The sequence below is a fragment of the Monodon monoceros genome, unplaced genomic scaffold, assembly GCF_005190385.1.
Source record: "Monodon monoceros isolate NGI ecotype Baffin Bay Population unplaced genomic scaffold, NGI_Narwhal_1 Super_Scaffold_5, whole genome shotgun sequence".
NCBI classification, from domain to species: Eukaryota; Metazoa; Chordata; class Mammalia; order Artiodactyla; family Monodontidae; genus Monodon; species Monodon monoceros.
The window spans coordinates 32,454,502-32,481,092 of NW_021703782.1; the positions used below are offsets into that span (position 1 = coordinate 32,454,502).

Sequence of the window (26,591 nt, forward strand, 5' to 3'; positions counted from 1 at the left end):
AGTCCCTTCTGGCTTGCAGAGTTTCTGCTGAATGATCAGCTGTTAACCTTATGGGGATTCCCTTGTGTGTTATTTGTTGTTTTTCCCTTGCTGCTTTTAATATGTTTTCTTTGTATTTAATTTTTGACAGTTTTATTAATATGTGTCTTGGCATATTTCTCCTTGGATTTATCCTGTATGGGACTCTCTGTGCTTCCTGGACTTGATTAACTATTTCCTTTCCCATATTAGGGAAGTTTTCAACTATAATCTTTTCAAATATTTTCTCAGTCCCTTTCTTTTTCTCTTCTTCTTCTGGAACCCCTATAATTCGAATGTTGGTGTGTTTAATGTTGTCCCAGAGGTCTCTGAGACTGTCCTCAGTTCTTTTCATTCTTTTTTCTTTATTCTGCTCTGCAGTAGTTATTTCCACTATTTTATCTTCCAGGTCACTTATCTGCTCTTCTGCCTCAGTTATTCTGCTATTGATCCCATCCAGAGTATTTTTCATTTCATTTATTGTGTTGTTCATCATTGTTTGTTTCATCTTTAGTTCGTCTAGGTCCTTGTTAAATGTTTCTTGCATTTTGTCTATTCTATTTCCAAGATTTTGGATCATGTTTACTATCATTATTCTGAATTCTTTTTCAGGTAGACTGCCTATTTCCTCTTCATTTGTTAGGTCTGGTGCGTTTTTATCATCCTGCTCCTTCATCTGCTGTGTGTTTTTCTGTCTTCTCATTTTGCTTATCTTTCCTGTGTCTGGGGTCTCCTTTTTGCAGGCTGCAGGTTCGTAGTTTCCGTTGTTTTTGGTGTCTGTCCCCAGTGGCTAAGGTTGGTTCAGTGGGTTGTGTAGGCTTCCTGGTGGAGGGGACTAGTGCCTGTGTTCTGGTGGATGAGGCTGGATCTTGTCTTTCTGGTGGGCAGTTCCACGTGTGGTGGTGTGTTTTGGGGTGTCTGTGGACTTATTATGATTTTGGGCAGCCTCTCTGCTAATGGGTGGTGTTGTGTTCCTGTCTTGCTAGTTGTTTGGCATAGGATGTCCAGCACTGTAGCTTGCTGGTCGTTGAGTGAAGCTGGGTACTGGTGTTGAGGTGGAGATCTCTGGGAGATTTTCTCTGTTTGCTATTATGTGGAGCTGGGAGGTCTCTTGTGGACCAGTGTCCTGAAGTTGGTTCTCCCATGTCAGAGGCACAGCACTGACTCCTGGCTGCAGCGCCAAGAGCCTTTCATCCACACGGCTTCTGGGAGGTCTGAGGTCTTCTGCCAGCGTTCAGTAGGTGTTCTTTAGGAGTTGTTCCACGTGTAGATGTATTTCTGGTGTATCTGTGGGGAGGAAGGTGATCTCCGCGTCTTACTCTTCTGCCATCTTCCCGGAAGTCTAGTAAATGATTCTTTTAATGTGCTGCTGGATTCAGTTTTCTATTATTAAGAATTTCTGCATCTGTATTCATCAGGCATGTTGGTCTGTAGTTTTCTAATAGTGTCCTTTCTGACTTTGGTATCAGGGTAATCCTGGCCTCACAAAATAAGACTGGGAGTGTTCCCTCCACTTTGATATTTTTGGAAGGGTTGAGAAGGATTGGTGTTAATTCTTTAAAATTCACCAGTGAAGCCATCTTGTCCTTGGCTTTTCTTCACTGGGAGATTTTTGATTACCAATTTAATCTCCTTACTAGTAATTAGTTGATTCAGACTTTTTATTTCTTCTTGTTTCAGTCTTGGTAGTTTGTATGTTTCTGAGAATTTTTCCATTTTCTGTAGGTTGTCCAGTTTGTTGGTGTATATTTGTTCATAGTAGCCTTTTATGATCCTTTGTATTTCTGTGGTATCAGTTGTAATGTTTCCTTTTTCATTTATAATTTTGTTAATTTGGGTCCTCTCTTTTTTCCTTGGTTAGTCTAGCTTAAATTTTGTCAATTCTGTTTATCTTTTCAAAGAACCAACTCTTAGTTTGGTTAATCTTTCCTATTTTCCTGTTCTCTATTTTATTCTTTAGTTTTTCCTTTCTTCTGCTAACTTTGGGCTCAGTTTGACCACCATTTTCTAGTTCCTTAATGCATAGAGTTAGGGTTTTTAAATTGTTCTTGCTTCTTAACGTAGGCATTTATTGCTATGAAGTTCCCTCTTAGAACTGCTTTTGCTGCATCACATAAGTTTTGGTATGTTGTATCTCCATTTTTGTTTCTCAAGATACTTTATTTCCTTGTTAATTTCTTCTTTAATCTATTGGTTGTTCAGGAGATTGTTTAATTTCCATTATTCATGAACTTTCCAGTTTTTCTCTTATTGATTTCTAGTTTCACACCATTGTGGTCAGAGAAGGTACTCAGTATGATTTCAGTCTTCTTAAATTTGCTAAGATTTATTTTATGTCCTAACATATGGTCTTTCCTAGAAAATGTTCCATGTGCACTTGAGAAGAATGTGTATTTTGCTGTTGTCAGATAGACTGTTCTCTATATGTCTGTTAGGTCCATTTGGTCTACAGTGTTGCTGAAATCTGCTGTTTCCTTATTGATTCTCTGTATGATCTGTTCATTGTTGTGAGTGGAGTATTAAAGTCCCCACTGTTATTGTATTGCTGTTTATGTCTCCTTTTAGCTGGGTTAGATTTTGATTTATGTATTTGGGTGCACCAATGTTGGGCCCATAAATATTTACAATTGTTGTATCTTTTTGATGTAGTGACTCCTTTATCATTACCTTCTTTGTATATTTTTACCATTTTTAGTTTACAGTCTTTTTTTTTTTAACATCTTTAGTGGAGTATAGTTGCTTTACAATGGCGTGTTAGTTTCTGCTTTATAACAAAGTCAATCAGTTATACATATACATATGGCCCCATATCTCTTCCCTCTTGCATCTCCCTCCCTCCCACCCTCCCTATCCCACCCCTCTAGGCAGTCACAAAGCACTGAGCTGATCTCCCTGTGCTATGCGGCTGCTTCCCACTAGCTATCTGTTTTACATTTGGTAGTGTATATATGTCCATGCCACTCTCTCTTTGTCCCACCTTACCCTTCCCCCCGCCCCGTATCAAGTCCATTCTCTATTTTGTCTGATGTAAGTATTGCTACCTCTTTTTTTTTTTTGCCATTTGCTTGAAATATAGTTTTCCATCCCTTCACTCTCAGTCTATGTGTGTCTTTATGTCTAAAGTGAGTTTCTTGTAGGCAGCATATCATTGGATCTTGTTTTTTAATTTATTCAGCCATTCTGTGTCTTTTGATTGGAAAATGTAATCCATTTATGTTTAAATTATTGATTTAAAAAAAGGGGCTTACAATTGCCATTTTGTTACTTACTGTCTGGCTGTTTTGTAGATCCATTGTTCCTTGTTTCTTACTGTGCTGTTTCTTATTTTGATGTTTTGTGGTATCAGTATGCTTTGACTTCTTTATCATGTTCCTTTTGTAATTACTACAAGTTTTTCCCTTGTGGTTACCATGAAGCTTACATAAAAATATCTTAAAATTGTAACACTCCAGTTTAAGCTAATAACAACTTAACTTCAATACAATTCCTGAGTTTTACACTTTTACTTCTCCTCCCCCTCACATTTTAGGTTATTGATATTACAATTTGCTTTTGTTATTGTATAACTAATAACAGATTATTTTAGGTATGGTTATTTTTACATTTGTTTTTTAACTTGTAAACTAGATTTGTAAGTGAATTGTGCACCAGCATTACCATACAGAATCTAACTTTGACTATATTACCAGTGAGTTTTATACTGCCTTCTTACTTTTTATGATGATAATTAGTGTCCTTTCCACTTAACAGACTCCCTTTAGCATTTCTTGTAAGGTAGGTCTAATGGTGATGAATTCCTTCAGTTTTTGTTTGTTTGGGAAAGTCTTTATCCCTCCATTTCTGAAGTACAGCTTTGCCAGGTATAGCATTCTTGGTTGACAGTTTCTTTCTTTCAATATTTTGAATATGTCATGCCATTAGCTTCTGGCCTGAAAAGTTTCTGTTGAGAAATCTGCCAGTAGTCTTAAGGGCACACCCTTACGTTAACTTATCTCTTTTCTCTTGCTGGTTTTAAAATTCTTGTCTTTGACTCTTGACAATTTATATTTATGTCTCAGTAGAGCCCTTTTTGAGTTCAACCTATTTGGGATCCTTTGGGCCTCTTGATGTCTATTTCTCTTCCCAGGTTTGGGAAGTTTTCAGCCATTACTGTCTTTAATATATTTTCTGTCCTTTTTCTCTTCTCTTTTTGGAATTCCTTTAATACTAATATTGTTTCTTTTCATTGTGTCCTGTTAAGTCCTATGGGCTGGGGCTGGCTTCACTTTTTTTCATTCTTTTTTCTTTTTGCTTCTCTGACTGGATAATTTCAAATATCCTATCTTCCAGGTCACTGATTCTTTCTTCTGCCTGGTTGAGTCTTCTTTTGAAGATCTCTATTGATTTCTTCATTTATTATATTTTTCAGCTCTAGGATTTCTGGTTTTTAAAAATGGTTTGTTTCTTTGTTGAGCTTCTCATTTTGCTCATTCATTGCTTTCCTAATTTTGTTTAGTTGTCATGTGTTCTTGTAGTTCACTAAACTTCTTTAAGAGGATTTTCCTGAATTCTTTGACAGTTCATAGATCTCCATTTCTTTAGGGTTATTAGTGCTTTTTTAGTTTCCTTTAGTGTTGTCATATTTACCTGATTTTTCATGGTCCTTGATTCCTTACGCTGGTATTTGTGCATTTGAGTAAAGGGTCTCCTCTTCCAGATTTTGCAGATTTGCTTTGGATTCATCAGCCAGCTCAGTTTGGGTTTCTGGTGTCTGCTATTAGCATCCTTGGGCAGGTGAGACCTGCTATGAGAGTCTATTTTGGGGCAACTGTTTAAGCTCTGAGATTGTGGATGGGGGTGTGTGCCACTGGCTGAGAACAGCTGGATAGGACTGAGGGCTTCATTCCATGCCCAACTGGCTATAGTATAGGCTCTTTTGTCTGGATTTTCTGGTCAGGCTTACTAGATGGTTGGGACTAGGAACTATACTCAGCAGTAAATGGGGCTATGAATTAACTTCCCTACCCTGGTAGGGCAGCAGGATGGGACCCAGGGCCTGCATGGCTCATTGTTTGGGGACCCAAGTCAGGCAAGAGTGTTTACTGGATATCCTGGTCAGGTGAGACTACCAGTTTTGCTCTGCAGACAGGGGAAGCCATGGGCTATACTTTTGGTTCAAATGCCACTGTTAGGCAGGCCTGTTGGATGGGCTACACAGCTTTCTGTGTGCTCTGGTAAGGTTTCCTGGTCAGATAAGCTGAAGGCTGTATTTAGCAATGAGTCAGGCTATGACTTAGTTTCCCTACGTAAGCTAATTTAGGCACAGTGGGAGAAGCCGCTCCTAGGCCACTCTGTTTGTGGTCTTCAATCAATCAATCTGATCCAGGCCCCAAGTTCCATGGCCAAACTGGACCACTTGCTTTGCTCTAAAAGCAATCAGCTCTGCCTGCCCACCTCTCAGCTCCAGTGTGGCTGGATAATGCAGCTTCCAGGTGTTCTTACCAGCCCTTCCTGTCAGATGGAGCTATGACTCAGCCCTCCTGCCTGGGTAGGACTGGGAGAGCCCACTTCAGGTAACTCCCAAATTTTCCCAAACAGGCTTTCTGGTTGGAAGGGACAGGGATCTAGGATCCACAGTGGGTGGGGTTATGACTCAGTTCTTCTGCCTGGGTGTGAGTAGACCAGGCTTCAGGGCTGTCAAAACTCCTCCTCTGAGGATCTGAATCTGGCAGTCCTTTCCCGGGTTAGATGCACCACCAACTAGATTCTGCATATGAGCACAGCCACTGGTTGGGACTAGTACTTGGCTCTGCAGGTAGGAACTCAGTCTGCCATGATCTGAGTGCTGACTGTTGGAAGCCCCCCCGCCTTCTCCATCATGAATTCCCAGTGGTTGAGCCCCACAGATTCCCCTGTGATACTGGGGGGGGTGAAATACACAAAGTAAGGGCTCCCATGAAGTGACCCACAATGCTAGGCGGGGAGCTGGATGTCACCCCTGGCTCTCTTTTCCCACTGAAGGAACTGGAGTCTCTGAGGAGATCTCTCAGTGTGATGTTGTGCCAGCCTAGGGGAGAAGCAGTGTGATCAGCATAGCCATTCCTCTTACCCTCCCAATGCAGTCTGTCTTGGTCTCTGTGGTACAGGAGGGTACTTCAGCCTCACTTCCACGTTTTAGGATTTTCTCAGTGGTGTCTTGTCTGTGAATGGTTGTTAGTTGTTCTTCCTGTGAGGGGAAGAGAAGTCAGGAACAACCGATGTTGGCATCTTGGTGACACCACTTCCTGTACATCTTGAAGAGAGGAAAATACTGAAATGCATTCATTAAAATCAGGCTTACAGTTACCTAATGTACTTGGCTACCAATTTGGTATTATACTGTACATCCCTCCCAGGGAACATTTCTTTGATTCTACCTTTCCCACTAAGAACCCAAGACTCAAAATTAGGAGAACTGGCCTTAGGCCTGATATTTGAAGGGTTTCCCATCTATAAAATGAAGGGTTGAGAAATACCTCTCCCCCAATAAAGGTTAAGAAATAATGTCCATACCTTTTGACCAAGCAATTTTTCTTTCAGACATCTGTCCAATGAGCTGAAACAAGTGGTGATAAAGGCTGTATATGTAAAGATGTCTCATAGCATTCTTTTTTCACAACTGTAAAGCAATCTAAATGTTTGCCAATAGGCAACTATTACTGTATTAACTAAGTAGAAAATTTGGCAACCATTATAAATGCCAGTGGGAGTTTATGTCAACAGAGAAAATGTCTAAGTTAAAATGTTAAAGGAACAAGATGTGAATTTGTTCATACAGATATGATTGCAGTTATATGAAACGAGAAACCACAAAATTGTGCCTAGAATGAAGACTAGAAAAAATACATAACATAATAAAATATCCCATTAGACAGTAGACTAATCTTACTACGATACTTTATTGGATGACAGTGTTGACTTCCAAAAGACACTACTCAAAATTATAATAGTGATTTCTTGTCATTTTGTTCTTGTAAACATGACCAAAGTTGGGGGTTTTCAGACCATAATTGCACATGTAAATATTGTAAATACTGCCAACCATTTGAGCTATTTTGGTTATCTTGGGTTTAACACGTTGACCTTAGAACTTATGGTATAGGATCTATACTAAGAATGATTGTTAAAAGTCAGGATTCCACAGAACAATTTCATGGATTCCCTAAATTTCCATTTACAGATTTTTGTGGAAGAAGAAAACTTGAAATTTAAAATTAAGAAAAATACGTCTCTTTACAGGTGTTCCATTGCCCAAAGAAGATGACATTTCTGCCCCCTTGACCTCCAGCTCACCAGTAAAGGAATCCCATGAGTATGAAGAGCCCTCAAGTGAAGAGGAAGATAAAATAAAAGAAGAGCCCTTGACCATCTCTGAACTGGCATACAACCCAAGTGCCAGCCTGCTCCCTACCCCCATTGATGATGATGAGATTGACATGCTCTTTGACTGTCCATCTAGGCTGGAGTTGGAAAAAGAAGACACAGATTCGTTTGAGGAACTAGAAGCAGATGAAAACGCCTTTTTAATGGCCGAAGAAGAAGAGCTGAAGGAGGCTCACCAAGCTTTGTCATGGAGCTATGACATTCTGAGTGGCCATATTCGGGTGAACCCACTGGTCAAGAGTTTTTCCCGGCTCCTTGTGGTGGGCCTGGGCCTGCTGCTCTTTGTATTCCCCCTGCTCCTCCTCCTTTTGGAGTCAGGTATTGATCTCTCCTTCTTATGTGAAATCCGCCAGACGCCCGAGTTTGAGCAGTTTCACTATGAATACTACTGTCCTCTCAAGGAGTGGGTGGCTGGCAAAGTGAACCTCGTTCTTTACATGCTGGGTTGCTCATAAAGCTCATATCTCATATGACTAAGGGCTATATTCAATACTAGTGATTTCTTTTTTTTTCAGCAAAGGCCTTGTTCTGAATGGTCACAGGACCATCAACAGGTGTTCTTTACTCATAACTGATTATTCAGACCTTTAAGTTAGCTTTCCATAATTCACTGCAAGTAAATAAGTTTAAATCAAATACAGTTATTTTAGTTACAGGTCAGGAAGATGGCCTCTAAATAACCAAAAATATGTTTATTTTTTATTATAGTACAGACATACTCTTTATCTATTATAATAAATTGAGCTGAATTAGATTTCCTCCTTTTTTAATAGTTAACACCATTATAAGCTATAAGGTTCAGAATCAGAGTTTTAGTAAAAACCCAAGAGAAACTTTTTTGAATATAATCCTTAGTGAAAACAATGTTCTCTAACCAACCAATGCCTATACAACTAAATTTATGCTGGGCTTTTGTTTTTGTTTTTTTAAAATATTTTTATGTGTTCAAAATATTTTGGTAAATTTTTAGCAAAAAAGAAAAAAAAGAAGCCTCCTGGAGTTATTTAAGTGTACAGATTTTAAGACTAATGCACAAAGGGTATGTCAGGAATTTTTTAATGTTTTGGCACTGGTTTGTTTTTTAAAATATTTTTGGCTGAACATAATTTGTTGTTACCTGCATATGAGATAGAAAATAGGTAGAAAAACACTGTAGAAAGTAAGCTTCTGAACGGATGATGGAACTGGAGGAAATAGAAATTGAGAGCATCAAGTGGACACAGGGTCCATTTTTCAAAGTATTTGGACAAGATGATTTGTTACTTTCATTTGCATCCTGTCCATATATTTTGGCTCTGGAAATAGAATGTTTTTAAAATAAAGTGAAACTTTAAAGGAAAAAAAGTTAAAGGAGATGCTAGTTAATTGCATATTATAGTACATTAACCCAAGAGTGGAAGCAGATGGGAATTGGACAACTGGTAAGTTGCAAAACAAGAGTTCTGGTGAGGCTGGTAGGCAAGTGATGGTAGACAAATGATCTATTTTATGAAAGTGATGGTGATGCAAGGTATTGGATGATGTAAAGAACAGTATACTCACTGTCCAAGTTGACATGAATATGTTTAAGTGGATCTAAATAAAAGTGGAGAAACTTGAAGGCACGTTTTTTGGTCCCTCATGCCATTCATTGAGATTCTGTGGAAGAAACTTTAAAAGGGGTGTGTGTGTGTGTGTGAGAAAGAGAGAAAAAGAGTGAGAACGAGTGTGAAGAGAATGGATTTTGGCTTTTTGATAAATGCCTATGATCTTTCTTTGTGGCGGTCATTATACTCTTTTCCTTTCCTGGTTTCCTTAAGATTTTTAACTCATTCATAATTGGGGCTCTCATTAAGAAAGTTGAAGGGACTCAACTCATTAGATAATATACCATTTCAGCTTGGGTGAAGTAGTGAAATGACTCCCTAACTAGACAGTAGGTGGGACAAATGCTCTAGTACCTTCCTTCATACCATTAAATCCATGACAGAAAGGCTCTGAGGCTTTCCATGCACAGTACTTACCAATACTGTGAAAGAAAAGAGTATGGAACTTAGGGCATAGAGCATAGGGATTTCTCCATAGATTGTAAATGAAGGCATGGAATATTTTCAAAGGGATTGGGCTGCCTATAATCTCTCCCTAACTCCAAGTCTATCATTAACATAATCTCCAAATTGGCCATTCCAGTCCTACTCATTCATGGAGATCTAAGTGCTTTATTAGACATTTAATTTTGTAAATAAGTTTTAAAAGTCAGCTCATGAAGCCTTCAGTTGAGCAAACTATAGTATAATTTGCTATTAAGTTTACAGCGTGTTCTTTCTCGTGCATTGAGTGATTGATTTTGCTTTTTAATAAAGAATATTTGATACCTGAAATTTGATACCAAGGTAGAAGTATATTTTCTATAGGTTATTTGGAAAGTTTGCAAATGGCCTCCTTTGAAGCTGAAGATTTTTCCCCCCTTGTTTATGACTTAAAGTCATACTTTCTTACATAAGGGTACTCCAGTGTAGTCTGCACAAAATTAGTTCCCTCTTCTAATCATGCTTCAAATCATTTTCTTTGAAGTTCTAACCATAATAAATCATCTAGCCCTTGCCATTTTACACTAATATTAAATAATATTTTTTAAACTAGGGAATTAATATATTAGCCATCATAAAACATTGAAAAATACTGACACAATAAGTATCACACATAGTCCAGCCAAGCAGATTTATAGTAAGGAATATTAAATATATAATTTTAACGTTTCTAGCTAACATCTCCTTCTCTTAGGCAAAAACTTCAGTATTGAATAGAAATGTTTTTAAGTGAAAGAGTTGACAGGATAGGGTCTGCAGAATTTAAACAATAGCTACCAAAAGTAAAACTTGGATCCCGAAATGCCATCTTGTAGGGATAGAATCAGAGTCTTTTGAAATATCTGCTTAAGTTTTCTTAGAAGACAGTCACCAGTTGCCTGAATCAAATGAGGAAAAGACTGCTTCCAAAGATGGAGAATATATAATACAGTAAGATACAGAATTCAAAGCAAGTGTGTGAGTATATGTATATTCCATATTATTGGTATATGTGTTTATATATGAATCTGTATATATGTGTGTATTTGTATACACACAACTGATATGCCCTTCATACATAGTTGTTTTTCTCCAGTTGAGGAATTTGTGACATGTTATTCCTTTTCCCTCTCAGACATCATAGTGGATAAAACCCACAGTCTCAAAGGTTTCAGTTTTCCATGAAAACTACCATTTGTGTACATTTGTGGTTTTATACACACACACATATGGCAAATACATATACACACACAATCTTGTCTTTAGTGCTAATGCAAGTTGGATCATGAAAAAAACGTAGGTGAAGTATCGTGTATTTCTGTCCGTGCTTGGAACATATTGTAAAATGTTATGTATCTGGAATATATTTTGTGGTTTGTCTACTATTTATAAAGACAACTCTGGGAAGAAGTCAAAATGAATTGATTTCATTGAAATACTAGAGAGTTGGGGGCCATGTTACCTGTGATTGGAGCCTTTGTATAGTGAAATTTGCATTTCTGTGTCAACATCCAGATTGTTTTATATGTTAATATGGTGGCAGGAATCCCTAATAAAAAATACTCTGGGGAAAAATGTTTCTGCAATCATTTAGTTTTATTCAAAGTGAAGTTGTATAAATAGTCCATTGGAAACTACAGAAAGGTGCCATCTGCTACCATGAAATGAGGTCACCCTTGAATGGTGATAGTATGGGAAAAAAAAAAAAAATCACAGGTAATGGATGGGATTAACCCTTCCTTTACAGAAGTCACTCAGGCTCAAAGGAAAACTACTGAGTGCACTAGAAATGCACCCAAATATAAAAGACAGCTGTAGTTTAATTAGTGGCATCAAGATAGAAAAAAATAGAAAAGCACAGAAAAAACCAGAAAAGGGGTGTTCCTTCCTGTGCCAAAGAGAGCTACCTCAGACTCAGCTCTGCAACTTCGCCATTCAACTTCTATCTGTTCACAGGCCCTGGAAGAATCTTGCTATTCTACTCCTGTCATCCCCTCCATGCATGGCCTAAAAGGACCTCCACTTTGCTTTGGCCCAAAGCTAACAACTCCACACCTGACAGTTAAATCAGAAGGTGTTACTCTGAATGGAATAAAAGGGACTCTCTTTACTACAGGAACACCATAGGTGTCCAGCTGAATTGTACCCTAGCTGTGGTGGCCTAGCCAAGTTTTCTTTTTTTTCAGTTTTATCGAGATATAATTGACATATACCAGTATATTATTTTTAGGTATACAACATAATGATTTGATATACGTATATATTGCAAAATGATTACCATAAGTTTAGTCAATGTCCATCACCTCACGTAGTTAAATTTTTTTTTCTTGTGATGAGAACTTTTAAGATTGCTGACTCTTAGTAACTTGCAGACATACGATACAGAATCGTTAACAGAGTCACCAAGCTGTGTATTACATCCCCAGGACTTATGCATCTTAAAACTAGGAATTTGTACCTTTTGATCTCCTTCATCCATTTCACCCATCTAGGGGTTGAGGGGTGGGAGAAGTCTGTCAAGTTCTTCCTCAGCAGTCCTCAGGGGTCTGAGCTCCAGAGCACAGGAAAGAAAAGGAATTCAGTGGTCAGTGTTCAGGTGTGAGGTATCAGGAGCCAGTCCCGAGCCAGTACCTGTTTGTGTTAGTGGCTGCACACTGGGAGGCTCTCACAAAATGGCCTTTGGCCACTTGTTCACTGAGCATCCCGGGCTCCTAACCCAGCCTCACCTCGTGGGAGAAACCCTTTTCCTTATTCATACACTCCTTGCTCAGCCGATTAGGATAAAGATCTCCTAACTACATTTCAGCTTGGAAGGAAAGGACTGGGGAGAAGCTTCCACCTGGGTGACGTCGGGATGGTTGTGGTTGATGAACTTGAGACTCTTGGGGCCGCCTTTCTCTACTGGGTGGAGATAATGTGCTAAAGGACCCTGCTTACTTGTCCTCCTGCTTCTCTCTCTCTCTCTCTCTCTCTCTTTCTCTTGGACCTGCTTTTGGGCGTCCAGTCTCCATGCTGTAAACAGACCCAGCAGGACCTGCCCGTGGTGGGCCCACCCAGGACTCAGCTCTCCACGTTCCAGCCTCAGTCTGTGGCAGGGTGGGTAAGTTTGGTGAGCCCCACCCACTGCCCTCAGCTGTCACCACTTCAGAGAGGATGAAAGAAACCTCGCCTGGGCCTCAGATCCCAGCTGTGCTCTTCAATTCATCAATAAAGCCGATTTTAATCCTCTTCTGGCCATGTGTCTGTTGTCTATGGGGAAGTGGGGCGTGAGATGGGGAGTGGTGCAGGATTCACACTAAGTACACGCAAGACTGTTTAGATCTGTCACTTCCAGTGTTGCAAGCGAGGAAGGAGTCGGGGAGGCTGCTCCCGGCTGAACCTCAGGCATCAGAGGATGTCTGCCACTGACATCGGCCCTGACAGCCCTTGTAGATGGGTGAGGGAACTTGGGACATAATATTAGAAAAGAACAGAGGATTGCTTGGAACCACACATCCTTCTTCTTTACCTGTAGCTGATGCTGACCCCAAATATCTCTTTGGAAAGAGAACCCAAGCCACTTTCCTGGTTGCAAAGGAAAACCCTTAGTAGGACACAGGATATGCTTTGTGTAGATACAAAGTATTGAAACCTGTCTTGCCAATTACTGTAGTTCCTCCAGCTAACATGGCTCACCTTGATCTCCTCATCCACAAGAATTATGATTTTGATAATTCCAAGGGTTTTGAGCTTTCCAAGGAGACTACACTTCAAGGGAGGGAACGTACTGACAAACGAACATTGGTTTCCACTCTGGCAGTTATATTCTTCACAATAAGTTAAAAACACAGCATCCTGGTTTAGGGATCAGTCTCCTGTCATTTCCTCGATGTGAATCGGCTCGCTCCCATGCTCAATCAGCCTCAGTGTCCTGATAACCCTTGTGCTGGTTCTGTGCTGGTTCTGTAAAGCTGCAAACCAGACCCTGAACAGTGGTGGCCACAGAGAGGTACTACTCCCTGGTTCTAAGGGTTTATGTATAATTTATTGTCCAAACCGGGATTCTTTTTGCGAGTGAAAGGGGGTGTTTTTAGTGACTGTCACAGCAATGGGTGTTAACTAGGACTTTTCTAGACACTCTATCTGTAGGGCTTTGCCTCATCCGCTAGGTGCCCTCTTTCAACAATGCTTCCAGCTCGTTTCCTCTAAAATATTGACAAGGTGAAATAGGGAAGGATTACTGCCCTATAGTCATAGATCTACTACTTGCCATAAAGAATCAGGTTAAAAGTCACCAAAAGTAATTGTATCATGGGTTTTGGTGTGAGACTATAAATTACACAAATTATTTTAAATGAGCCTTCTGGCATTGAATATTTAATGCTACACACTCAATTTATTTACCATTTGTAATGTTGAATTTCTTGTTTGATGTGGAGGTAGAGAGTTAGAATAATCTCAAGGTTGCTTTTACCTCCATAGTCATGAGTTTGACATTTCTGATCAGCACATACACAGCGATGATGATCAGCTTAACTATGAGCAACAGGGTCACACTAAGTACACTCAAGACTGATTTATGCCAAAACCAACTTGCTAATTTATAATGAGAAGTGTCAGTCAGCTTTGCACTTATTTAATGCTGGATACTCCATGCATGATCTTGCTAGAACATAAGCTGTAAAGTGAACCAAACACTATTAACAAGTCCAAGGAATCATAGCTAGAAAGCTGCCTCTCAGGGAAGTCTGCCCCAAGAGACCATGCCTGTCTCAGAAGGGCTAGGGACGCATTATATACATTTCACTCTAAATCTCCCATTGTTGCAAATTTCTTGTGGCAGAGGCTGGCAGGGGATCTCCAAAACCATTTCTTCTTTATGCTGTGCACAGAATTAGACTACATTTCCCAGCCCTCATGTACGTAGGTATGGTCGTATTCCTGAATTCTGGCCATTGGAATTTGAATGGGAAGTGATCTGTATCACTTCTAAGCCCTGGACCATGTGTGACCTTTATGTGCCACTGGATGTCGATACCTGCCAGCAACTTAGATCCTTGAATGACTGTGATGCAGAGCACCCTACACCTCACCCTAAACCTGACCCACCTTAGACTGTTACTTGAGCAACAAAGTCTTACCTGGCAATTTCCATGTCCGTTGTTGTTACCACAGCGTCTCCCATCACTCAAGTTGTCCAGCTCTCTTGAGGAAGGAAGGTACAGCTGAGAGCAGCTATAGGAACTGCCCAGGACTGGAGTGTCCCAGAAGGTTCCACTGGACAATCCCTGTGCTTGAGAGTGCAAAAAGCAGGGTTAGGGCCTACTTTTGGTGCTAATATATCTTGTCACTCTTGCTTTCAGGGGCTCAATTGGAATCTCACGTAATTAGAGCCCAAGGTAGCCCACCCTCATAGGCAAAATGACCCCTGATTGAGAACTACTGGATTCAGGAATGGTTTCATGGACACATGTGTGACCTGTAAACTTGGACAAGGCCCTGCTCTCAAAGGTTTTGTTTAGTGCTCTGCTCTCACATCTTGAAATTCTTAATAATAATATCTTAGAACCTGTGTTATGTAACTGTAGTCCAATGGGACAACAAAATGTGCAGGAGATCAGTCAGGCAACAATGGGCACCATGCATGCTGAGCATTTAGTCTGAGCACGAGGCATACACACACACACACATACACTGGGCAGTCTGAGACCCCAGGGGTCCCTGAGGGGACTCTGTGCACCAGTGGAAGCTGGCCCTGGGAGAAAGGAGGTGTTCCCTAGGGACAGCACTGTAACCTGTGGTGGGGGGCCTGCTTGCCAATCAGTCCCTGGAGCCCATCTCTGAAGTATCTGCACAGATATTTTTTATTCTAAAAACTTTACAGTTACTTATTTAATCCTCACAATAATCCTATGAGGTAGGAACTATTATTTTTTTTTAAGATTTTTAAAAAGAATTTTGAAGTCCTGTTGAATTTGTTACAATATTGCTTCTGTTTTATGTTTCGTTTTTTAGGCCACAGGGCATGTGGAATCTTAGCCCCTGACCAAGGCTCGAACCCACACCCCCTGCATTGGAAGGTGAAGTCTTAACCACTGGACCGCCAGGGAAGTCCCAGGAACTATTATTATTATCTCCTTTTTTTAATTAAAATTTTTAAACTGAGGTATAATTGACATACAACATTGTTTCAGGTGTACAAAATAATGATTTGATATTTGTACATACTGCAAAATGATCACCACAATAATTCTGGTTAACATCTGTCACCATACATAATTTTTTTTCTTGCATCAGTGCAGATATTAACTCTGTGGTCTGAGCGCTGGGACAAGATCTGCCACCACTTAGGCAGTACACTTTGTCATTAACTAATTACAACATGAAGTGGACACATGGATATTTCAATAAACTATATCAGAGACTAATTAGGATTCTTCAAAGAATTTAGAATCTCTGGTTTTGAAAACCACTGCAACATTGCACAATAAATATCCAAAGGCTTGGAAATAGAAATTAAATTTAAAGATCCTCACATTTCACAGAAGAAGGCACTATTTTCATATAAAAACTTGCATGGACCAATTATTAACAAATAGACGACTGTAACATTATCTTTCCTTGTGATTGAAGATACAGTGTTAGAAATCAACAGGCATTTAAAATTCCATACAAATCATGAAACCACTTTCAGCTTCTTGTACAACCTCCACAAGTTACAGGAAATGTCAGAGGAAACAGTAAAATGCTATTATATTTATTAACATTTAAACCTAAATTCAGAATTACAGAAAACTGATTTGTAAGAAGAGTTAAAACATTTTAGAAAAAATTTTCTACAAGAAGCATCAGTTCTAAGATATATTTGAATTTATATTTCAAAATAATTGATAACTTTATTCTAATGTTACAGCCTATGAAATACTCTTAAAATTACCAATAACAGTTGCATCAACAGAGATGCTTTTCAAAATTATCAAAAATTATTTGTTTAGAGTGACTGATGTTACTTTCAATTATACCAATTGAAAATGAAGTTGCTAAAATAAGTTTTAATGGCCTAATAAATGAATTTGCAGAAAAGTGAAACCTAAAAAATTATGTTACGATCAAGATATATCTATATTGATATATAGATATAATAGAGTATCATTATTTATTGTATTATACAAAATCACGGCACCAAACTATTGTGTTTTGCAATTTGTGACATTACTTGTTGTAACATAAATGTTATTACTCATCTATCACTATTACTCTTTCATGTTTTATAATAAAATATTTTCAAAAGAAAAACCTTTATATTTTGTACCTTTAACTGCACTTTCCCCCTGTATTTTGAAAAAGGGGCTCCACGTTATAATTTTTACACTGGGCCCTGCAAATTATGTCACTGACCTTGACTGTGTTAAAAGAATGGAGGGAGGGAACACTGGAAGAGAATACTTTAATGACTAGAACTGAAGATTTAAGTGTGAAAGTCAAATGCATATGGCTAATTTTTCCTTCTTTGAAGAATTTAAAACCATTTAACTGATAAAGAGTCTATCTTACAGAAAAGAATTCTTCTTTCTTTATAAAGATAAGAAGTGGGGAGCTATCTTTTTTTTTTTTTTTTGTGGTACTGTTTTGTTTTGTGTGGTACGCGGGCCTCTCACTGTCGTGGCTTCTCCCATTGCGGAGCACAGGCTCCAGACACGCAGGCTCAGCGGCCATGGCTCATGGGCCCAGCTGCTCCGCGGCATGTGGGATCTTCCCGGACCGGGGCACGAACCCGTGTGCCCTGCATCGGCAGGCGGACTCTCAACCACTGCGCCACCAGGGAAGCCCGGGGGAGCTATCTTTTTGTTAATATTTTTATTTTCTCAAACTTTGGTGATTAGACTGGGTTAAATAAGGTGGCTCTAACTGAAAGAGAATGGGTAAAAATTAAAACTCAGCATCTAGGATTTGGTAAAGCCTTTTCTTGTACATTTCTGTGTGAGAAAGTAAATGATCCAAAAGACAGTGTGACAAATCCTTCTGCAGGTCAGATCATTACCAATTATTTCCTTTAAATAAAATTGAAATAATAGCTAGTTGAATCAATGAAACCAAAAGCTGATTCTTTGAAAGGAATCAATAAAATTGGTAAGCTTCTAGCCAGGCTAACTAAAAAAAAGAGCGGGAAGAGGGCTTCCCTGGTGGTGCAGTGGTTGAGAGTCCGCCTGCTGATGCAGGGGACGCGGGTTCGTGCCCCGGTCCGGGAGGATCCCACATGATGCGGAGCGGCTGGGCCCGTGAGCCATGGCCGCTGAGCATGCGCGTCCAGAGCCTGTGCTCCGCAACGGAAGAGGCCACAACAGTGAGAGGCCCGCGTACTGCAAAACAAACAAAAAAAAAAAAGAGCGGGAGAGAGAAGACACAAATTACTAATATCAGAAATGGAAAGGGGACATCATCACAGATCTCATGGACATTAAAAAGATAATGAAGGAATACTATGAACAACACTGTGCCCACAAATTAAAGTAGATGAAACAGACAAATTTCTTGAAAGACACAATCTGCTAAAAGTCACAAAAGAATATAATAGATAATCTGAGTAGGTCTATGTCTATTAAAGAAATCAAATAAGTAAAATCACCTTTCAGAAGAGAAAGCACCTGGCCCAGATAGGTTCACTGGTGAATTCTACCAAAAATGTAATGAAGAAATTGTACCAATTCTCTACAATCTCTCTCAGAGTTTAGAAGCAAAGGGACTACCTCCCAAATCGTTTTATGAGGTCAGCAACACCCTGAGACTAAAACCAAAGATCTTGTAAGAAAACTACACACCAATATCTCTCATAAGCACAGATATAAAAATCAACAAAATATTAGCAAACTTAATGCAACAATGTATAAAAAGAATTATATACCATGACCAAGGGGGGTTTATCCCCAGTATGCAAATCTGGCTCAACATCCAAAATCAGTTAATGTAATCTATCACATTAATAGGCCAAAAAAATTACATAATCATATTAATAGATTGAGAAAAAATTTTGACAAAATTCAACACTCATTAATGATAGAAATAGAGGGGAACTTCCTTAACTTGATAAAGAATATCTATAAAGAATCTATAACTAACATTATATGTAATGGTGAGAAATTTGAAGCTTTCCCACTAAGAACAGGTACTAGGCAAGATTATCCCCTCTCAGCACTCCTTTTCAACATCAAACTGGCAGTTCTAGCTAATGCAATAAGACATGGAAAGGAAAAATAATGTATAGAGATTGGGAAGGAAGACATAAAATTGTCTTTGTTCTCAGATGACATGACTGTCTGCATAAAAATCCTAAAGAATGACAAAAACATCTTTTGGAAGTAATAGGCAAATAGAGCAAGAAAACAGGATACAAGGTTTATATACAAGTTGATTTCTTTCCTATATACCAGCAATGGACAAGTGGAATTTGAAACTAAAAATATAATACCATTTACATTACCACTCCCCCAAATAAAATACTTAGGTATAAATATAACAAAATATGTACAAGATCTATATGAGGAAAACTACAAATTCTGATGAATGGAATCAAATAACAACTTAAATAAATGGAGAGATATTCCATGTTTATGGATAGGAACACTCAATATTGTCAAGGTGTCAATTCTTACCAACTTGATCTATAGATTCAATGTAATAGCAATGAAAATCCCAGCAAGTTATTTTATGATATTGACAAACTGATTCTGAAGTTTATATGGAGAGAAAAAAGACCCAGAATAGGCAATACAATATTGAAGGAAAAGAACAAAGTTGGCTGACTGATACTACCTGAGTTCAAGTCTTACCATAAAGCTATGGTAATCAAGACTGTGTGGTATTGGTGAAAGAATACACAAACAGATTAATGGAACAGAACAGAGAGCTCCAAAATAGACCCAAATAAATTTAGTCAAACTTATCTTTGACAAAGGTCCTAAGACAATACAATAGAGCAAAGATAGTCTTTTCAACAAATAGTGCTGAAACAACAGGACATCATCCACTTGTAAAAAAAAAAAAAAGAATTGAGGCAGAGAATTTAAACTCTTTACAAAAATTAACTCAAAATATAAATCAACTATACTTCAATAAAATACATTCTTAAAAATTGGGAATTCCCTGGTGGTCCAAGTGTTAGGACTCCACACTTTCACTGCTGAGGGCCAAGGTTCAATCCCTGGTCGAGGAACTAAGATCCCACAAGCTGCACAGTGCAGCCAAATTAATTAATTAATTAATTAACTCAAAATGGACCACAGACCTAAATATAAAACACAAAACTATAAGACTCCTAGAAGATAACATAGGAGAAAACCTAAATGAAATTGGGTATGGGGATGACTTTTTAGATACAACACCAAAGGCACAATCCAGGAAAAAATATAATTGATAAGCTATATTTCATTAAAGTTAAGAACTTCTGCTGAGAAAGACATTGTAAAGGGAATAAAAGGCCACAAACTGGGAGAAAATATTTGAAAAAGACACATCTGATAAGGAACTATTATCCAAAATATACAAAAAACTCTTAAATCTCGGCAATAAGAAAATAAACAACCTGTTTAAAAAATGGGTCAAAGACCTTAAGAGACACCTAACCAAAGAATATACACAGATTACAAATAATCATAAAAAGATGCTTCACATCATAAATCATAAGTGAAATGCATATTAAAACAATGAAATATCAATGCACACCTATTTAAATGGCCAAAATCCAGAATACTGACAAAACCAATTGCTGACAAGGATTTGTAGCAACAGGGACTCTCATTCATTGCTGGTGGGAATGCAAAGTGGTACAGCCACTTTGGAAGACAGTTTTTCAGTGTCTAACAAAACCAAACATGCTCTTACCATATAATTCAGCAATCTGATTCCTTGGTATTTACCCAAGGTTGTTAAAAACTTATGTCCACACAAAAACCTGCACATATATGTTTACAGCAGATTTATTCGTAATTGCCAAAACTTGGTAGCAACCATGATGTCCTTAGATTAATGGATAAATAAACTGTGGTACATCCTGACAATGGAATATTATTATTCAGCACTAAAAAGAATGGTCTAACAAGCCATGAAAATACATGTATAAAACTTAAATGCATACTCCTAAGTGAAAGGAGTCAGTCTAAAAAGGCTATGTACTGTATGATTATTATATGATATTCTAAAAAACGCCAAACTATTGAGACAGTAAAAAAGATCAATGGTTGCAAGGGTTTGGGAGGGAGTGATGAATAAGTGGAGTAGAGAAAATTTTTAGAGCAGTGAAAATACTCTGTATGATACCACAATAATGGATACATGTCATTATACTATTATCCAAACCCATAGAATGTGCACCACAAAGAGTGAACCATAACATAAACTATGGACTTTGGGTGATTATGATGTGTCAGTGCAGGCTCATCAACTGTAAAAAAAAGTACTACACTAGTGCAGACTGTTGATAATGGGTGAGGTTATGCAGAAAGTATATTGGAAATCTCTGTACCTTCTTAATTTTGCCGTGAACCTTAAACTACTCTAAAAAAATTAAAACAGTGCTATGGAATAAACGAGGATGCAAAAAAAGACTACTGCATAAAGCAATAATTATAAAACTGGGGTTTTATGGGGCTTATCATATATAAAGATGTATAAAGGAGGCAGAGGGACATTGGAGCAGTTTTTGTATGCTGTTGATATTATGTTAGTATTAACTGAAACTAGACTTTTAAGGATAATATGTTAATTTTAATCCCCAAATCAACTTTAAGAAAATAAATCCAAAAGTATAATAATAAAAATAATAAGAAGTTAAAATTGGTACCCTAGAAAATATCTAATTACAATAACAGAAGGCAGTAACTTAAGAAGGGAAACACAAAAGATGAAAGACATATAGAAAACAAAGAGCAGAAAGTGATGCCAGGGGCAGAGACAAGATGGACAAGTAGAAGGACTTGAGCTCACCACCTCCCACTTAAACACCAAAATCACAACTAACTGCTGAACAACCATCAACAAAATCACTGGAACCCACCAAAAAGATATCCTATATCCAAAGGCAAAGAAGAAGCCACAATAAGATGGTAGGAGAGGCACAATCATGATAAAATCAAATCCCATACCCATTGGATGGGCAATGCAAATATTGGTAAATAAGTAGATTGCAGAGATTCTCCCACAGGAATGAAAGTTCTGAGCCCCGGGTCAGCCTCCCCTGGGAGTCTGGCATCGGGAGAAGGAGCCCCCAGAGCATCTGGCTTAGAAGGACACAGGGTCTGATTGCAGGAATTCCACAGGACAGTGGGAAACAGAAACTGCACTCTTGGAAAATGCACACACGAAGTTCTTGTGCACACCAGGACCCAGGAGAAAAAGCAGTGACCTCACAGGAGCCTGGGCATGACCTATCTGCTGGTATTGGAGGGTCTCTGTGGAGGCAGGGGGCGGCTGTGGCTCACTGTGGGGACAAAGACACTGGTAGCAGCACTTCTGGGGAGTACTCATTGGTGTGAGCCATAGAGGAAGCAGCCATTTTCTCACCAAGACCTGGCCCCACCCAACAGACTGTAGGCTCCAGTCTAGACTAGTCTGTAGACTGCTAGGATGCCTCAGGCCAAACAACCAACAGGGCAGCAACACAGCCCCACCCATCAGCAGACAGCCTGCTTAAAGTTTTCCTGCGCAGCTTCCCACTAAACAAACCACTTGACATAGCCCTGCCCACCAGAGGGACAAGACACAGCACCACCCAACAGTGGGAAGGAACCAGTCTCTCCCACCAGAAAGCCTACACAAATGTCTTAGACTAGCCTCATCCACCAGGCGGCAGATAGCAAAAGCAAGAAGAACTGCAACTTGCAGAACGGAAACCGCAATCACAGAAAGGTAGACAAAATGAGACGGCAGAAGAATATACCCCAGACAAAGGAACAAGATAAAACACCAAAAGAACAACTAAGTGAAGTGGAGATAATGCCCATCTACCCAAAAAAGAATTCAGAGTAATGATACTAAAGATGATCCAAGACCTCAGAAAAAGAATGGAGGCACAGACCAAGAAGATACAAGAAATGTTTAACAAAGACCTAGAAAATGTAAAGAACAAAACAAAAACAAAAGATGAACAATACAATAACTGAAAAGAAAAATACACTAGAAAGAATCAATAGCAGAACAAATGAGGCAAAAGAACAGACAGGTGAGCTGGAAGACAGAATGGTGAAATTCTCTGCCTCAGAACAAAATAAAGAAAAAAGAATGAAAAGAAATGAAGACAGTCCAAGATACCTCTGGGACAACATTAAATGCACCAACACTCATATTATAGGGGTCCCAGAAGGAGAAGAGAGAAAGAAAGGGCCTGAGAAAATATTTGAAGAGATAATAGCTGAAGATTTCCCTAACATGAGAAAGGAAACAGTCACCCAAGTCCAGGAAGCACAGAGAATTCCATACAGCATGAACCCAAGGAGGAACATGCCAAGAAAAACAGTAATCAAACTGGCAAAAATTAAAGACAGAGAAAATATGAAAAGCAACAAGTGACAAACAAAAATAACATACAAGGAAATTCCCATAAAGTTATCAGCTGATTTTTCAACAGACTGGCAGGATATACTTAAAGTGATGAAAGGGAAAAACTTACAACCAAGAATACTCTACCCAGCAAGGCTCTTGTTCAGAATTGATGGAGAATTCAAAAGCTTTACAGACAAGCAAAAGAATTTAGCACCACCAAACCAGCTTTACAACAAATGCTAAAGGAACTTCTCTAGGTGAAAAAGAAAGGGCCACAACTAGAAACAAGAAAATTACAAATGGAAAAGCTCACCAGTAAAGGCAAACATACAGGAAATGTAGGAAATCATCTACACACAAATATGATATCAAAACCAGCAATCCTGAGGACAGCACAAATGCAGGATACTGGAAATGCATTTGAAATTAAGAGACCGGCAACTTAAAACAATCTTGTTTATATATAGACGGCTAGATCAAAACTCCATGGTAACCACAAACAAAATATCTACAATAGATACACACACAAAAAGGAAAAGGAATCCAAACACAACACTAAAGATAGTCATCAAATTACAAGAGAAGAGAACAAAAGAGAAAGGGAAGAAAAAAGACCTACCAAGACAAATCCAAAACATTTTTTTAAATGGCAATAAGGGAACAACTCCTACAGAACACCTACTGAACGCTGGCAGAAGACCTCAGACCTCCCAAAAGGCAAGAAACCCCCCCACGTATCTGGGTAGGGCAAAAGAAAAAAGAATAAACAGAGACAAAAGGATAGGGATGGGACCTGCACCAGTGAGAGGGAGCTGTGAAGGAGGAAAGTTTTCCACACACTAGGAAGCCCCTTCGCAGGTGGAGACTGCGGGTGGCGGAGGGGAAAAGCTTCGGAGCCGCGGAGGAGAAAAGCTTCGGAGCCGCGGAGGAGAGCACAGCAACAGGGGTGCAGGGAGCAAAGCGGGGAGATTCCCGCACAGAGGATTGGTGCCGACCGGCACTCACCAGCCCGAGAGGCTTGTCTGCTCCCCCGCCAGGGTGGGCGGGGCTGGGAGCTGAGGCTCGGGCTTCGGTTGGAGCGCAGGGAGAGGACTGGGGTTGGCGGCATGAACACAGCCTGCAGGGGGTTAGTGCGCCACGGCTGACCGGGAGGGAGTCCGGGGAAAAGTCTGGACCTGCCGAAGAGGCAAGAGGCTTTTTCTTCCCTCTTTATTTCCTGGGGCGCAAGGAGAGGGGATTAAGAGCACTGCTTAAAGGAGCTCCGGAGATGGGCGTGAGCCGCGGCTAAAAGCGTGGACCCCAGAGACAGGCATGAGATGCTAAGGCTGCTGCTGCCGCCACCAAGAGGTCACTATCCACACCGCCCTTCCGGGGAGCCTGTGCAGCCTGCCACTGCCAGGGTCCCGTGATCCAGGGACAACTTACCCGGGAGAACACACGGCGCGCCTCAGGCTGGTGCAACATCACGCCGGCCTCTGCCGCCGCAGGCTCACCCAGCATCCGCACCCCTCCCTCCCCCCGGCCTGAGTGAGCCATAGCCCCCGAATCAGCGGCTCCTTTAACCCCGTCCTGTCTGAGCGAGGAACAGACGCCCTCCGCGACCTACACGCAGAGGCGGGGCCAAATCCAAAGCTGAGCCCCTGGGAGCTGTGAGAACAAAGAAGAGAAAGGGAAATCTCTCCCAGCAGCCTCAGAAGCAGTGGGTTAAAGCTCCACAAACAACTTGATGCACCCTGCATCTGTGGAATACATGAATAGACAACGAAGAATCCCAAATTAAGGAGGTGGACTTTGAGAGCAAGATTTATGATTTTTTCCCCTTTTCCTCTTTTTGTGAGTGTGTATGTGTATGCTTCTGTGTGAGATTTTGTCTGTATAGCTTTGCTTCCACCATTTGACCAAGGGTTCTATCCGTCCGTTGTTTTTTTTTCAATTTTTTATTAATAATTACTTTTTATTTTAATAACTTTATTTTATTTTACTTTATCTTCGTTCTTTCTTTCCTTCCTTCCCCCCTTTAGACAACGAATCATCCCAAATTGAGGAGGTGGAATTTGAGAGCAGGATTTATGATTTTTTCCCCTTTTCCTCTTTTTGTGAGTATTTTGTGTATGCTTCTGTGTGAGATTTTGTCTGTATAACTTTGCTTCCACCATATGTCCTAGGGTTCTATCCGTCCGTTTTTATTCTCTTAATAATTATTTTTTTATTTTAATAACTTTATTATATTTTATCTTACTTTATTTTGTTTTACATTATCTTCTTTCTTTCTTGTTTTCCTTCCTTCCCTCCTCCCTTCCTTCCTCCCTCCCTCCCATCTTTCATTCTTTCTTTCTTTCTTTCTTTCTTTCTACTTCTACTAATTCTTTCTTTCTACTTTTTCTCCCTTTTATTCTGAACGATGTTGATGAAAGGCTCTTGGTGCTACATCCCACAGTCAGCGCTGTGCCTCTGAGGTGGGAGAGCCAACTTCAGGACACTGGTCCACAAGAGACCTCACAGCTCCACATAATAGCAAACAGAGAAAATCTCCCAGAGATCTCCATCTCAACACCAGCACCCAGCTCCACTAAACGACGAGCAAGCTACAGTGCTGGATATCCTATGCCAAACAACTAGCAAGACAGGAACAAAACCCCACCCATTAGCAGAGAGGCTGCCTAAAATCATAACTCCACAGACACCCCAAAACACACCACCAGACGTGGACCTGCCCACCAGAAACACAAGATCCAGCCTCATCTACCAGAACACAGGCACAAGTCCCCTCCACGAGGAAGCCTACACAGCCCTCTGAACGAACCTTAGCCACTGGGGACAGACACCAAAAACAACGGGAACTACTAACCCGCAGCCTGCAAAAAGAAGATCTCAAACACAGTAAGATAAGCAAAATGAGAAGACAGAAAAACACACAGCAGATGAAGGAGCAAGATAAAAACCCATCAGACCTAACAAATGAAGAGGAAAGAGGCAGTCTACCTGAAAAAGAATTCAGAATAATGATAGTAAACATGATCCAAAATCTTGGAAATAGAATAGACAAAATGCAAGGAACATTTAACAAGGACCTAGACGAACTAAACATGAAACACACAACGATGAACAACACAATAAATGAAATGAAAAATACTCTAAATGTGATCAATAGCAGAATAACTGAGGCAGAAGAATGGATAAGTGACCTGGAAGATAAAATAGTGGAAATAACTACTGCAAAGCAGAATAAAGGAAAAAGAATAAAAAGAACTGAGGACAGTCTCAGAGACTTCTGGGACAACATTAAATGCATCAACATTCGAATTATAGGGGTTCCAGAAGAAGAAGAGAAAAAGAAAGAGACTGAGAAAATATTTGAAAAGATTATAGTTGAAAACTTCCATTATATGGGAAAAGAAATACGCAATCGAGTCCAGGAAGCACAGAGAGTCCCATACAGGATAAATCCAAGGAGAAATACGCCAAGACACATATGAATCAAACTGTCAAAAATTAAATACCAAGAAAACATATTAAACACAGCAAGGGAAAAACAACAAATAACACACAAGGGAATCCCCATAAAGTTAACAGCTGATCATTCAGCAGAAACTCTGCAAGCCAGAAGGGACT

At 39.6% G+C, this 26,591-nt stretch overlaps 1 protein-coding gene and 1 long non-coding RNA gene across 6 annotated transcripts in view; one reads left to right on the forward strand and one right to left on the reverse strand.

Moving 5' to 3' along the window:
• The window catches only part of FRMD3 (FERM domain containing 3), a 308,613-nt gene extending 295,917 nt beyond the window's left edge, over positions 1–12,696 (forward strand). For 2 of the 4 annotated variants that reach the window (XM_029201750.1, XM_029201751.1), the window contains one exon: positions 7,276–11,652. In XM_029201750.1, the coding sequence (XP_029057583.1) occupies positions 7,276–7,874 (599 nt within the window). In that variant the 3' untranslated portion in view covers positions 7,875–11,652. Of the gene's footprint in view, positions 1–7,275; positions 11,653–12,471 lie in introns of those variants that run through there. The other 2 variants (XM_029201749.1, XM_029201748.1) reach the window with 2 other exon arrangements.
• LOC114883763 overlaps positions 5,729–26,591 on the reverse strand; it is a 43,114-nt gene continuing 22,251 nt past the window's right edge. The window contains exons 2-5 of one of the 2 annotated variants that reach the window (XR_003790670.1): positions 14,588–14,739; positions 11,926–12,018; positions 6,550–6,592; positions 5,729–6,223 (exon numbers count right to left, since the gene is read on the reverse strand). This is a non-coding gene — a long non-coding RNA (uncharacterized LOC114883763). Of the gene's footprint in view, positions 6,224–6,549; positions 6,593–11,925; positions 12,019–14,587; positions 14,782–26,591 lie in introns of those variants that run through there. The other variant, XR_003790669.1, reaches the window with a different exon arrangement.